The sequence below is a fragment of the Vidua chalybeata genome, chromosome 15 (assembly GCF_026979565.1).
Source record: "Vidua chalybeata isolate OUT-0048 chromosome 15, bVidCha1 merged haplotype, whole genome shotgun sequence".
Classification (NCBI taxonomy): Eukaryota; Metazoa; Chordata; class Aves; order Passeriformes; family Viduidae; genus Vidua; species Vidua chalybeata.
This window is the reverse complement of record NC_071544.1, coordinates 18,510,560-18,525,388: the sequence shown is the minus strand read 5'-3', so window position 1 is coordinate 18,525,388 and position 14,829 is coordinate 18,510,560. Positions and strand designations below refer to the sequence as shown.

Sequence of the window (14,829 nt, the reverse complement as noted above, 5' to 3'; positions counted from 1 at the left end):
AGGAGTGGTGAGTGCTGCCCATATAATCCATTACAAATAACTCCACTAGACTTCAGGTATTTAAATTTGGTCAAATGTAAGAGTGTGGTGACAGACACAGTTCAATTAGACTCAAAATTCTCTCCATAATGGTAAAATCTGGTTCAAAGGTAACTGAAGTCAATGCGTGAGGCATTTCCAGAGGATAAAAAAAAATGGCTGACTTCCATGTAGTTCATAGGATAGATGGATATTGCAGCCATGATAAAAGGTGGATGCCATGCCTTTACCTTACTCTCTCTTTGCAGGATGTCAGCATCCCAGACCTTATAAAGCAGTTAGACATCCTAGGTGATAATGGGGTAAGTTGAAATGGGAGATATTTTATTTATGACTGCTTTCAAAAATACTTGTTAAATTATGCATCTGTTACATATGGTTTAGCAGACTGGGAAGAATGTCCAAATACCACCAATATTTGGGACTGGTCCTGACTGCACCCTATTCACTCAGGAAAACACATGAAAGAGTTTGGCAGTCTGAGTAAACCACTCTTCATCAGGTCTAGGATTCTTTCTAACAGTTTCATAAATAGGCAAGAATTATCAAATTCCCTGTAGCTTTCTAAGAGGGCATAGCTGCCCATGTAAAAGAAATGCTGGATCTCTGGCCAACATTAGATAGGTCTTAAAGAAGTTTATAAGAAATAAAAACAAAGGATCATGTGCTGATGTAGATCAGCACTATTTTTACAAAAGCTTTAATGGAAATTCAGCTTTGTAAAACTAGCATGAAGACAAATAAATGCGTCTAATTTAGTTTACATTTCTCTTAAGGAATGAATGATACAGTTAATCCATATAATGTAGAAAGGCAAAACTAGTGGTCTTCTTAATATGTGAACAGACTCTGAATATTTCAGTGGAAACTGAATACTCAGTACTACAGAGATCCTCTGAAAACTGTGGACCTGGTTTGTAGGCTGAATTGTCTTTGTTCATGAAGGAAACTCCTGCCAATTTTCCTCTTTCCTGTCTTTCTCTTCACAGAATTTAAGGAATGAAGAACAAGTGGCCATAATTCAGGCTTCCACGGTGTTGTCCTTGGCAGAAAAGGTAAATTGTGTGCTAGCTTTTCTCACGTGTTATCTAAAGCCTCATCTAACACATTTTCTGCCCTGTTGTTGTCATCAGTATCGTTAAACTTTCTACTGTTGGGAGTATTCCCCAAATAAAATAAACTGTGCCAGCACAGTCCCAAACAGCTTGCTGAAGCAGCAAAAATAACAAACTGAGCTGGCCCAAGCTGTGCAGTAGAAAAAACTACAAATATAAAAATAATATGAAACAAAATTTGCAATTGAAAACTGAATGAGAAATCATCAGAAATTTAAGCTGTAATTAGATAAACTTTGGGATTTACAGTCCTGAGATTTCTAAAGCTTCCAAAAGCATCTGTGTGCCAAAATTTCACTGAAAGTATGTGTCTACATTTCTTGTTTCAAAAATTAAGAAGAAAGTGGGGGTTAGTTAAAACTGCTTTCTAAGGCTCAAATGCAGCACACAAATTTTTCAACATGACAGTTTCCAAGGACTCTGCACAAGAATGCCTCTGCTTCAAACAGAACTGCCATAAAGCCAACTAAGCTATTTTTGAGATTCTGTAGCCCCATTGTGGGCCTTTATCTGTGGAATGAAATGGGTTCCTTGTCCATCCAAGGGTGTCTGCTTTTCCATCTTCTGGTGACCTGGCAGTGGTAATCCTCTTTCTTGCTTCCCTGCCAAGTGCTACCTGCAGACATCATGGCCTCTGTCACAAACAGCCTAAGATGAGCCCAGCAGCAATAGGCTGCTAAAAACAGACTAACAAGATGCTCTACATATCCCACTTGCCACTGCTTGTGTGCTAGAAAACACAGCAGGTTACAGGTCTCATTGTCTTCTCTCCAGTGGATCCAGCAGATTGAGGGAGCTGAAGCTGCTCTGCATCAGAAGATGATGGAACTGGAAAGTGATATGGTAAGAAAACTTTCCTTATTACATGTTTTAGGGACACTGATTGTGTCACACTTACTTGATATGCCAAAGAATAACTAGAAAAGTGTATTGACAAATGAACTATGCAGCATTTCTCTGATTATTGGTGAATCAAAAAATTGTTCCTGCTCCAGTTCACATGCAACAGCAGAATAACAGTAACAGAAATAGTAAAAGTTTAAAAAATTCCTCTCTCTTTCTAGGAGAATGACTATTTATTAACAAGTACAGAGGGTTCAAAGGTTTCTCAATAATTTTCAGAAATTCATGCATTATTTGTCTCATAAGATTCACAGCCTAAATATCAGCTGTTGTACTGCATTTTAGTCAGGACCAGCATGTGAGAAATTGTTGAACTGAGTAATAACACTGTTGGCTTTCATTACATACTAAGTAAAGTTAGTACCTTACCCTGCTCTTATTCCAGTTAATGGCAGTAGCCTACAAGATGAACAAACATAACTACAAGAATTAGCCAGCTGTAGTGGCTTGTGTTTTGTTCCTGTGGTATGTCTGTACTTAAGTCTGTTCAGATTAAGGTGGACTGATAAGATAAAGCACAGCAGCTGCCCCCAAGGAATGTGAATGTATAGTTAGTTCCTGTTTATTTCAGTCCACTTTTACACCTCCTCCAAAATAAGAGAAGGCGCAAAAAGAGTAATTCCTGATGCCAGAGGAAGTATCTCTAGAAAAATCACACAGAACACCCTAAATTTCATTACTGAAATGCCAAGCAATACCACTGAAGCCAACAGAGAGGATGGATTTAGTTCCATGTACATCAGATGTATTCACCTGCAAGAGCAATCTACAGCTATTTGTCCTTCCTTCTTTTCTGGCTGAGTCAGATACTAATAACTCTGCTGAGTATCAGTTGAAAACCAGTCTCCTCATCCTGCTGAATCAGATATCTGTAAATTATTTGATAAAACTTCCTAAAGTATTTGGAGTAACTAATTTGTTTTTCTGTCCAAATGATCCTTCATTGTAGGAGCAATTTTGCAAAATAAAAGGTTATTTGGAGGAAGAATTGGACTACAGAAAGCAAGCTCTTGACCAAGCGTACATGGTATGTACAAAAGAAATTCGGCAGCACATACTGGCCAACTCTGCAATAGCACACAGACTTTTGTTGAATGAGGAGGAATTTTTGGGTTTTTGTTAGCATTTTTTTTTTTAATTTGTTCTTTCCTTATTCTTCTGATGTACTCGCATGCAATCTGCACAACTTCAACACAATATCTCACCTTTTCATGTCATAAAAAGACACATCTCCTGAAGTCTGAAATGCTTGTCAGTTTAAGGCAGATATTTGCTTATTAATATTGGCTTGTCCAGCTGGAGTTTTTTAGCACAACAGGAGGAAATTTTAGAATTGGTGAAATAATTTACACTTCAGATAGGAACATTCCATCCAACTCTAACTCCATAAAAAAGATTAGAAGTGAAGGTGAAAGTTAATATTAAAATATTTTAAAAAGAAAAGTTCCTATCCTTTTTTCAGAGCATAGAACCATTTTCTGAGGTCAGTTTTTCACCTTTTTGCATACTTAAGCACAGGGACTGCCTCTCATGCAGGGGTCTGAATCTGCCACCAATCCCCCAGTTTCCAATGTAGTTTAAACCATGGTTCATCTCTAATTGACTTTTGGTATTGCATTAACCAGAGGATCCAGGAGCTTGAAGCCACCTTGTACAATGCTTTGCAGCAAGAAACAGTGATAAAGTTTGGGGAACTACTCACTGAAAAACAGCAGGAAGAGCTGAGGACAGCAGTAGAAAAGCTAAGACGTCAGATGTTGAGGAAAAGCAGAGAATATGATTGCCAGATTCTTCAGGAGAGGATGGAGCTGCTCCAGCAGGCTCATCAGGTAAGAAGAAGAAACCACACACATGTGATATCTACTCAGCCTTTCTGTGTAAGAACACAATCTGAGCTCAAATCTAGGCAAGCTGCAGGCCATGAGGGAGCCTGGCATCTAGCTTTTTGAATTGTCTCATACTTTGTCTTTTCTGTGTGTGCAAGTACACATGATACTAGCTTGTGCAAGATTGTTTTGGCATATTTTGAATTTTAAAATTCTAGCCTGAAGTTTTCATCAAGAATTCTGTCTGCATAGTTCTATCTTTGTAACAAAAATTATAATCCCCAGTTACTGGACTGGGCACAAGAGAAACGGAGTAAATGCTGCTGGCTCTTATGGCAGAGGAGAGCTGTCTGTTTTTCCAGATACTACTTATCCCTCCCATGTGGAGGTACTTTTCACTGCTGAGATAAGGTACTGCATTTCACCTTAAAAGACTGATGTTTGCTGCTCTGCAAGCTGTGAGGTCCCAGAGCAAAATGGCAAACTGTCACAGCACATTGAATAACATGAAAGCTGCACCATGAAACAGATCTGACTCAGACATTTATGGGAGTAAGACAGGAAGCACATCCCCAGTGGTTAGGGGGATTTGGTTCACAGGAAGGCTCTGTTCTCACAGTCTTGCCTGATTCTGAGTTGGGCACTTGAGACTGGGTCCACCCTTACCTTTTGTTGTCAGGCCTTTGCTGCATGAGAAGCTTCTTGATTTTAAACATGACAGCTGCCCCAAGGGACACTGCTCTGAGGGATGCTGCCACAGCAGTTTTGGCTTCTCAGAACGACTCTGAGCCAGCCTCAGTTGCAGGCACGGTTGGAAGTGGCTGAGAGGCAAAGGAAGGAGAAGGTAGCCAAGCAATAGGACAGGAGGCTGTGGGCAGAAACTGTTGTACGAGAGGTTCCACCTGAACATGAAAAAGAATTTCTTCATTGTGTGAGTAACCAAGCACTGAACAGATTACTGAGGGAGGATGTGTAGTTTCCCTCCCTGGAGATATTCCAAGGCCATCTGGATGCAATCCTGTGCCATGTGCTCTAGGATGACACTGCCTGAGCAGAGAGTGGGACCAGGTGAACTGCTGCGGTCCCTTCCAACCTGACTCATTCTGTGATTTTGTGGTTCCACAGAATTTGAATTTGCTGCCATAAGCTAGTAATCTCATCTCCAGACATTGAGGAAGACAGTCACAGATCACCTGTTCCCAGGTGCTCAGGCCTTCAGGTGTTTCCTGCTTTGCCTCTTTGGATTTCTGCTATTTGCTGGACAGCTGCTTTATGACCTGACTTAATTTAAAAAAAGATACTGAGATTCAAGGCTTCATTTCTTATACTTAGAAGTTCTGTTCTGGGGGATCTCTCCTACCAAGCAGGCAAAAGTTTGTCATGGACATAATTTTTCTTAAAGTACCTAGCTCTGCTAAAAATACACACCTTGTCTATAAGTTACATGTCACTCACCACAGAATCAATACATTCATAGTATTGTATATATTCATCATTTTGGACATAATAATAACACTTTAATCCTCTTTCAACACACCAAACTGTGAAAAATATTAATGAATCGTGATAGAATTCTAAAGATTATAACCATGATCTTATACTTTTGATCTGTTTAACACAGGATTAATAAATAGATCAATCATTGATACTAATACCCAGCATTTAAGGATCCAGTTACATATATGCAGGATCATATTTTGAGCAGTTGCACACATGGTAAAGCTGTGGTTTGGCAGGATGAGTGGATGGAGTCACAGTATGACACAAGATTGTCCCTGCCAATCAGGGATGGATTTGTTGATTTCTAGGCTTTTGGCACTTGGAATATTAAGCTACTTATTCAGCAGGATAGATTTACTGAGAATTTAGTGTATATGCTTTCTTTTCTGATTTCCAGAGGATCCGAGATTTAGAAGATAAAACTGACATCCAAAAGAGACAAATTAAGGATCTGGAGGAAAAGGTTGGTTCTGTTATCCTTTGAAGCACACTGATTAACTTTGTTTTGAAAGTAGTGATCCAGTTCTCTTGAACTATATGACCTTTCTGTTCTGCTCAGTCAGCTGCACCTGTTAGTGGTGGTCCACTGTCCTTTCTTTTCAATTTGTGTCAGTAGACACAGACTTTAATCTTAAAATAGTACATTACATTATTAAACATGTAATGGTGAGTGTTTGATATGGGTGTGTCTAGGTACCGATAAACATACATGTGTACATATATATATTTATGTATTTATATATCCAGGCTATTTCTAGTATGGATTGCAGCCACTGTCTTTTAACATGCTTAAAAATACTACGCATGCTATTTTTGTTATCCAGCTTTATGACTTGTCAACCCATGGTGTATCATGATGTGACAGTTCCACCTCAGGCTTTCAATATGGTGCCAATTTTAATCCATCACCAAAATTATTTGGATCTGTTTTCCAAGTCTGGGAGGTGGTATGGTACTTACAGAAATAATGAGGGAAATAACAGTGTTTTCTGAATGAATAAATATTCTAACTGTTCTATAGAGTGCAAAAATAATTATGATGCTTACAATGCCATTACCTTTCATTTTTACACAGTCTTATTTTTCTTCTGCAGTTTCTATTTCTGTTCTTGTTCTTCTCTCTTGCCTTTATTCTTTGGCCTTGATGTCAATGTGCCTCTTGGAAAGGTAAGACTGTTTTATTTATTTCCTCAAAGCTAGCACTTCTTGCACAGAGTGGAGGATCACATCCTTGTGTGTTCTTGTGGATGTTTGGAGTCAACAAATTCAGCAGGTTGTTGTCAATTTGTAATAGTTCACAGTAGGGAGTTGTTGTACTGCTGAGTTGCTGGTGATCTTGTGCTATTCATAATTGTAAAAATAAAAGCTAACAAGGAATTTCACAGTATCAAAAAGCAAAGGGAATTGCAGGGGAAATTTAATGTTGATGCTTACAAAGGGATGCAGATGGAAAACATTTAAAATAACTTCGGCCGTAAACACACTCTGAACTAACACTCAGGATGGAGATCAGGATTTTAAAACAGCCAGAGCTCTGTGTCCAGCGGCAGGAAAAATACAAAGGAGGAGAAGGAAGAATGATCAGCTGCTGAGAGACAGGAAGGGAAAGACAGAAAAATGAAAGGATTTTTGTGGCTCAGGAAGTGACACTGCTAAAAGGAGGTATTGGAGAGGTCTAAAACATTTGTCATAGAATGGATGGACAGACGGACAGACAGCTTGCTCTTGTTCACTGTCTAATACAAACAATTACCATGTGATAAGCTTAAAGAAACAAAAATTCATAGTTAAGGATGCAAGTTTTAAAGAAGCCTGTCACAGTATGCTTAGCAGCTGAAAGTTCAGAGTTCAAAAGGTAATGTGAAGATGGGGAAATAAATCAGAGAATATAATGGTCCCATTTTTCTCTGTGGCTAGCCACTTCCAGAACAAGGATGCTGAGTGAGCTAGGACAATTTTTCTTTTGATCCAGGATAACAAAAGTAGAACATAGCATAAAAAACATAATGTTAAAGTCTCAAGAACATGTAATGACAGCATAATTTTCTGATGTGGGGACAGACCCATATCATTACATTTCTCAGTCTCTCTTGGCTCTGGCTTCAGCTGTGTCAATGAATAATTCCTCTGCTCTCTACTTGAGACAAGCTGAGATACAGTTGTGTGAAAGATGTTCTGCCATGCCCTTCCATCATTTGTACCAGCTTATTCTTTGTTTCCAGATACAATTCAAGGTATTGATTATAATTAAAAGGCATGGGTCCAGTTTGGTGGGATTTCCTTTTCCCTTTAAGGAAAAGCCCCTACTTTGTGTTTCATTTCAGCTAGATCAAAGCTTTCATTTGCAGTTTTGTGCTGATGCAGAGACAACTCTCAGAATTATCCACATCAGCTGGAATCCACTGTGTCCTTGTTTGGCCAGACCTCAAAATGAATGTTTCTATGGGCTGAGGCAGCAATATACATGGAGGTTGGCTTGAATGGGAAACAACCCATAGAGAAGAATTAGGAGATACGTGGACAGATCAGTGATCACAGCTCTTGTGAACAAGAGTCAGTATCATTATCAAGTTGCTGCTGTTTAAAACATACTGCCTTGATCCAGTGATTATGAAACACATTAAGTTATGACTGCATACTTAATTGTGTTGCTACTGCAGGACTGCAGGTCTGAGAACAGCATGGTATGGCTGTGAGATGTTTTAGGTAGTTCTGACTGGTGAAAGTTTGACTTCACAGTTTCTTACTTATTCATAATGGAGAAAAAAAGTCATAAATTCTTCTGAAGTGACCAAATTATGGACAGAATAATTTTAAGAAACCAGGATTTTCACAGTACACAGTAGTAGCAAATAACTTTATATGACTGTGTCTTTTACTGTACCACAGAATTATGAGTCTAGAATAAGCAGTGAACCTAGAGGGAGATTCTAAAAAAAAAAAAAAAAAAATTGGATTTAAGGTGCACCTTAAAAAATCACAGGAACTGGTAGTGACAGTTGCGAGAACCTGCCTGCATGATTTTTTTCCATTTGCCTGTACTGTCGTCCTTTTTCCGTTCCTATCACAACTAAAATAATGTTCTTGGTGCAGCATATGAGAAAAACTTGGGCAATAAGAGGTTCAGAGTTTTCTATATATACACAGTTTGCACCTACATTTCCCACCAGTGTGGGTATGGCATTGGTTCTCTAGTGAGTATTTGCCTCTTCTAGTACAGCTACAGAATTGGTGAGAAGCTTATACGTCCTTGTATTACCAATACCATTTGCTGATAACACTTACATCCTTTTGGCCTAATTTGAGGGCAGGTATTGGCTGGTTAGAAAAGCTAATGAGATGCTTAAGGTCAGAACTCTATATTTTTCCTAAGTTCTAGGACGCTTGCTATTTTTCACTTGGAGTCATCCTGCCTCCATGGGCTGCTGGGTCCTGTTCAGCTCTCGCTCTTCATGGAGCTGATGCACACCTTGCTGTTGTGTTCATTGAACAGGACTAATAGTCAAAACAACATAAACATTTCTGTGCTGTCATTTAGGGCTGACATGACTGTCCCAGCTGCACAATTGACTGATGTCATTGCAGGGGAATTTACATGGATCCCTTAGGGACTGTGTCAGGAATTCACTTCCCTTGCCATACCTCTTCTCTCCCCACCCTCCAACCCCCATTCTGGCTGAGTCTCCTTCAATGGGTTTTCCTCTTGTTTTACATAACACCTAAGGTTTAGCAGGTGTAAATCCCTTGGAAATGACTTTGTTGAGCCCAGGAATGCTGCTCTAACTACAATGCCAAGATGAATTTCACTCATTGAAGTCACTGTTGCTCCATAATGGCTGGTCCCTGGAGCACACAGGGGTCTGGTTCCCCATAGAGAAGATGAGAAGCATCAGCAGGAGCTGAAATGTGGGCTACGTAAAGCCTGCTAGAGAGTTGTGGCACTCCTATGACCACCCAGGAGATGAAGGGTTCTTTTGCTTTTCCCATCCTGCTTTTACAAATTTGGCTTTATGAACATCAGGTAGGGATCAACAAGATGGATTACGGTGAGCTGAGTGACAGAGGAAAGAGCCATGACAGTGGCGGAGATACAGTGATTTAGAGAATCAACATTGACTATGAAGGTGGAAAAATCTTACGGGTGAGGTGTGTGTGGGGGATATATAAACTCAATGCTTTTCCAGAGGATCTGCACTGCTGTGAACTCCCTTGAACTGTAAAGACAGCTGCAGCAGGCCCAGCATCACAGCACGCATGATAACTGTAGAGTGTTTTACCAAGGCCAGTCACTCCACAGGTGCAAAGCATCAAGTCTTGTAGCAGTTCCTCAAAAACAAGGTAATGGTAAGCGCCTCATCCCCTGCCTTCACCCCTGCATTTTCCTCTATGGGATCCTCTCCCCTCAACACCTGAGGGGAAATCTCCAGACACAAGCAATTTGGGAATGGTGTTGGCAAGATGGAGAGGGATTTTAGCAAAGTCATATTTTCCAAGGCTGGAATACATGGAATTGGAAAGAATAACTAACATTGATTTGTGTTGCCCATTTGTGTTAAAAAAAACCTGCCTACCCAGGTGATTTAATTCAGCAAAGGTGCAAAGGTGAGCATGGCATGGGGAGTGTGCCATCAGCATTTCTTCTTACAACTATTGAGCTGTATATTTTGTAAAATTGTTTACTTCCACTGGATGCAAGTGAACTGTCTTAGCCTTATCATAAGGGACTTCATACAGATCCCTGACAAAACAAATAAAAAGCCCAGCTCGTCCTAGGGAGCCACTTGATGGTGAAAAATCTTTGGTTTTGTTCATGCCTTGGTGCAGCTTATCCTTTACCGATCTTTTAACCAGGAGAGAGAAACCCACAGTGTAGTCACAGATGATACTTTCTGGTTTCCTTCTCACCCACAGTGAACACTTGACTTAGTGCTGTATTCAATAACAAAGGACAAGAATGTGCAAATGAAGGAAGCCATGTGCAGCAGATACAGTATCCAGACCAGAAGCTCTCTAATTCCTGTTTATATGGGATTTTCCTACCTGCATTTTCTCTGTGCTTGTGAACATACATATTCACTTGTTTGTGATCACATAAGGAAGTGTGGTCTGTGTGGATTTTGCACCTAGTGAATTTTACTATGTAGGCGTGAATGCTGAGATAACAAAAACAAAAGATGCCCTTTTTTCCCTGGTCTCAAACCTGAGAACCAAAGTTATTTTCCACAGGTAGGGTAGGCTCTCTCAGGACAGCAGCAGTTTCTGTTTGCCTCAGTGCTGCATTAGCCAAAACTCTGAGCTTGCTCTAACACCTCAAGGATATTGCCTGCTGCCATGGCTCTTGTTACAGGTGAATGTAGGCATCATTGGTTCAAGAGTCATTGAAACTTATGTATACTACTCATGTGAACATGCACATGGGGACTTTTATGCACCACAGGGTTGAACTTTGTGGGGTTTAAATGGACAAGCGTATCAAAATACACAGAATTCTCACAAGTGCTTTTCATACAGACAGAACAAGTTTCACACTGATAGCTATAAGAACTAGCCTTTTCAGCTTCCTGACTGATACACTGATTGTATCTTGGCAAATCTGGGATAGGTGGGGAGAGGAACAAATTTATACCTTATCTGATACTGATGTTCTTTTTTTTTTTAAACTTTTAGAGTGCCCGACCACATAGATAAGTCCTTATAAAGGCAAATGCTTCCACCCCTTGATGAAGAGAATATTGTTTACACCTATTTTTAAAAGTATAAAAATGAACAACCTGTAGCCAAGACTGCAACCATCTTGTATTTTGAAGCCATCACTCAAAATTTGTTACCTGACAATTCCTGTCTAAAATTATTATATATGCTGCATCTAATGAAATCCTGTATGTTGAAATTACAAAAGGGGAAGAAAAATAAACTGACAACCTACATCACCTAGGAAGAACGTAAAGGAAGGAACCACTTTCAGCTGATCAAGTCAGTGTGTCTTGGGCATGGAACCAAAGTTACAATAGAAAAATCTATTCCTGCTGTGCAGGGCAATCATTTAAATGTCACCCTGTCATCTGACAAATGGATCAAAAATGAGCAGATCAGAGTAGGAGAAACTCAAGAGATGCTGACAACCATGTGCTCAATTTGAAGTGTGTGGCTTTCTCGCTGCAGGGACTCCAGCTCTCCCTCTTTGGTTTTAACCTCAGGAACAAATGACAGCTGCAATGTGGAAGAAAGAAAGGAAAAAAAAAACAGTCTGTGTTATTGCAGGATGGGCAGGACAGGTCACCATGTTTGGTGCTTGAGATCATTACACAGCACCACCTGCCTTGGCCAAGGAATGGAAGAAGAGGGTGAATGGCATTAGAAGGGTTTCCAGTGGAGTTGAAGCCATATCTCTCTTCACCATCCCTCCATGAAGAACAGCCTGTCTATTATCAGATACTTTTCATATTCTTTAAAGACTGCCATTGAGATAATAATGACTATACTTGGTTTCACTGCAGAGTAACCACTGAGGATCACTGAATTGGACCTACAGAGTAGCTTCTGAGAAAGAGAAGAAATGTTGGAGGACAGGACACGGAGGAATGCTACTCCCCTTATCCATGTGACATGATTCATAAAGCATCAGCTTCCAACTGTTTTGTCCCAGCTTGGAAAAAATGTTTTGGTTCAGCTTGTCAGCTGACTTTGTTAATTGGCTTCCTGATCATTGATACATAGACCAAAAATGGGGAAAAACATTGTGAACACAACCTTAATACAAATAAGAAATACTGCTAGTCTGTTTAGATTTTTCCACAGGTAAGAGTAACTAAAAGTAGTTTTCATTTGAATGCATTACTTACCTCTGTAATCACGAAGCCTGGAACCCAGCTGTGCTGCTTCCCTGAGGTCATAGGTCCATGCACCCAGAACTTTGTCAGAAATGCAGGTCCATGCACCCTAGTACTCTTTCAGAAGAGTCCTCCCTGAGGAACATAATGCCCGCAGCAGTCACTGTGAGGGGTCCTGTGCTGAGGGAAGCAGTGTAGCCAGCTGCACCCACCCTCCCTTTCTCACTGATGGGCTGACAGTACACTTCTCAGTGCCTCTGGTTTCATTTCCTGGGGAATGGAGTCCTGCCTGTTCAGACTTTGGATTCCTGTGGCAAGGCTCTGTCTTCTGCGATGGAGCCTTAATTTTAACTGGAAGAAATGGATTTCTGTACTAGAAACTAGAAAATTAAGGGCCAGAATACAGCTTGTGCATTACTTAAACCTTCAAAGCAGGGATCACATGTACCAACATCTTACACACATCAGAAGCTTTTAAGGGGCTTTCGAAGAGTTTTTCAAAGAGCTCCTCCTTCATATGCATGCAGGTATTGCATTCCCAAGGGTTCAGGGTGGGATGGGGGCTGGTAGTCTGACTGCAGCAAACTTTTCAAAGATTGTTCTTCCCTCCAGGGAGCTGAACCACCGCTGCTTTACTCTGCTTGCAGCATAACACATGCCATGCCTAAAACATACATGCTGATGAGTTAATACAAACTTTCTGCTATCAGCTAGATCAAAATGAGTTTCCTGTCTGTGTGTGTGTGTGTATATATATACACACGCATCTATATGTATATGTACATATATATATATATATATGCATATACTTACCAATTCCCTATTGTATATAGAAATTATTGCTGTAGTTTATGAAAGTATACTTCAATCTAGGCATGGGGAACTGAATCAAGATTGTGTAGCTGCCACAGCTGGTACATTCCTCCAGGTTTAGTTTCACGACTCATGGGCAGCTAATTTTTTGATTCTTTTTCTTCTGGACCCTTCACTCTCCTAGGACTGTTAATCCTGCGCTTTTTGCTGGTCCTGATGTTCATTGAAGCAAAGGTTCAAGAATCCTCCCTCAGATTAGTCACTGCAGCCAACCTCCCCTCCCTAAAACCAGCAAGAAAAATGAAAATCAATTTACTGCAGCCTTTGAGGACAGCAAATACAGCCCTGGATGCTTCCCTTGCATCCCTTCAAGGCTGTTCAGGAGTAGCAGCACTCCAGGCTATCCATCCTGCCAAAGCAGGAGGTGAGCCACAGAAGGTAGTACAAATCAGCTTGACCATAATTTGACTTGCTTTTTTTTCCTCAATGACCAAGTTACAAGACTTTGAAGACTATTTTTTGAATTTAAGCACTTCAGATGAGGGCCTGGTTACATGAGATGAATTTAGGCAATTGGGGTTGCAGTAAGGAAATGGTACTTCTTGCAGTGTTACCAGCCTGGCTCACAGGTCCATCCTCTCTTACTGATGTGCCTGGAGGACAGTGGAGAATTTTTTTTAGGTGTTGTTCATCTTCCAGCCGCCTACCTTTATCTCAGTGGGAAACATCTTCTGAAACACAAAGCTTTCAGTTCTGTGGCATCCCATGAGGACTGCCCAGACCAGGCTCTCCTGACATGAGCAGGGCTCAGAGAACAAACTGCTGGTGATCCAAAGGGTTTTCTCTTCCCCCGCGCTCTCTTACATCAGCACCTCTGTGGTTTTATATATACTTTTTGTTCCAGATTTTTTTGGTGTCTATTCCAGAACAAAATTGTAAATTACTTCACAGAATGACCCTTTGATAAACACTGGACATGTACCTGTACTATATGTATTAACGTGTAGGAGAGAATCCTTATTGTATGTAAAGTTTTATGAATGGTTATTTTTTAATTTATGTATTTAATATAGGATTCAATGACCTCTGGTGTTTTAGTTTGTATAAAAAATAAAACAGCAGCATTTTTAAAAAAAAAACCCAACACTTTACATTCACAGAGATATTCAGCATATCTGGAGCCTGTTCAGAGGAATCACGTTCAAGCTGAGCTACAGAGGCACATGCTGGGGCGCGGGGGGCTGGGACACAGCGAGGGTGAGCGGGTTACGTTGGGGTGGGGAGTACACCGATTAAAGAGTGATCGAGATCCTGGCGTGATCACTGGGAAAAGGGACGGCAGGTAGCGGTCCCAGCGGGGGCCAAGGGTGAATTTACTGCTGTTTGCCAGCCAAACCAAAGCATAACAGCAAGCTGCTGCCTTTCTGGAGCCCGCGGCGCACGGTCTGGGAACTATTGAAGGCTCTTGCCGCAGTTTTAAATACAAAAACCGCTGCTCGCTGGCTTCCGCTGGGCCCGGGGCCGGGGCCGAGGCGGGGCCGGGGCCGAGGCGGGGCCGGGGCCGAGGCGGGGCCGGGGCCGGGGCCGGGGCCGAGGCGGGGCCGGGGCCGAGGCGGGGCCGGGGCCGGGGCGGGGCCGAGGCGGGGCCGGGGCCGAGGCGGGGCCGGGGCCGGGGCCGAGGCGGGGCCGGGGCCGGGGCCGGGGCCGAGGCGGGGCCGGGGCCGAGGCGGGGCCGAGGCGGGGCCGGGGCCGAGGCGGGGCCGGGGCCGGGGCCGAGGCGGGGCCGGGGCCGGGGCCGGGGCC

At 41.7% G+C, this 14,829-nt stretch overlaps 1 protein-coding gene across 1 annotated transcript in view; it reads left to right on the top strand.

Annotated features, from left to right (window-relative positions):
* Positions 1 to 14,586, top strand: part of JAKMIP2 (janus kinase and microtubule interacting protein 2) — a 42,645-nt gene extending 28,059 nt beyond the window's left edge. The window contains exons 15-22 of the mRNA XM_053956747.1: positions 288 to 341; positions 1,029 to 1,094; positions 1,929 to 1,997; positions 3,007 to 3,084; positions 3,683 to 3,886; positions 5,781 to 5,846; positions 6,478 to 6,550; positions 11,051 to 14,586. Of these exons, the coding sequence (XP_053812722.1) occupies positions 288 to 341; positions 1,029 to 1,094; positions 1,929 to 1,997; positions 3,007 to 3,084; positions 3,683 to 3,886; positions 5,781 to 5,846; positions 6,478 to 6,528 (588 nt within the window). The 3' untranslated portion in view covers positions 6,529 to 6,550; positions 11,051 to 14,586. The remainder of the gene's footprint in view (positions 1 to 287; positions 342 to 1,028; positions 1,095 to 1,928; positions 1,998 to 3,006; positions 3,085 to 3,682; positions 3,887 to 5,780; positions 5,847 to 6,477; positions 6,551 to 11,050) is intronic.
* Positions 14,587 to 14,829: the final 243 nt, after the last annotated feature.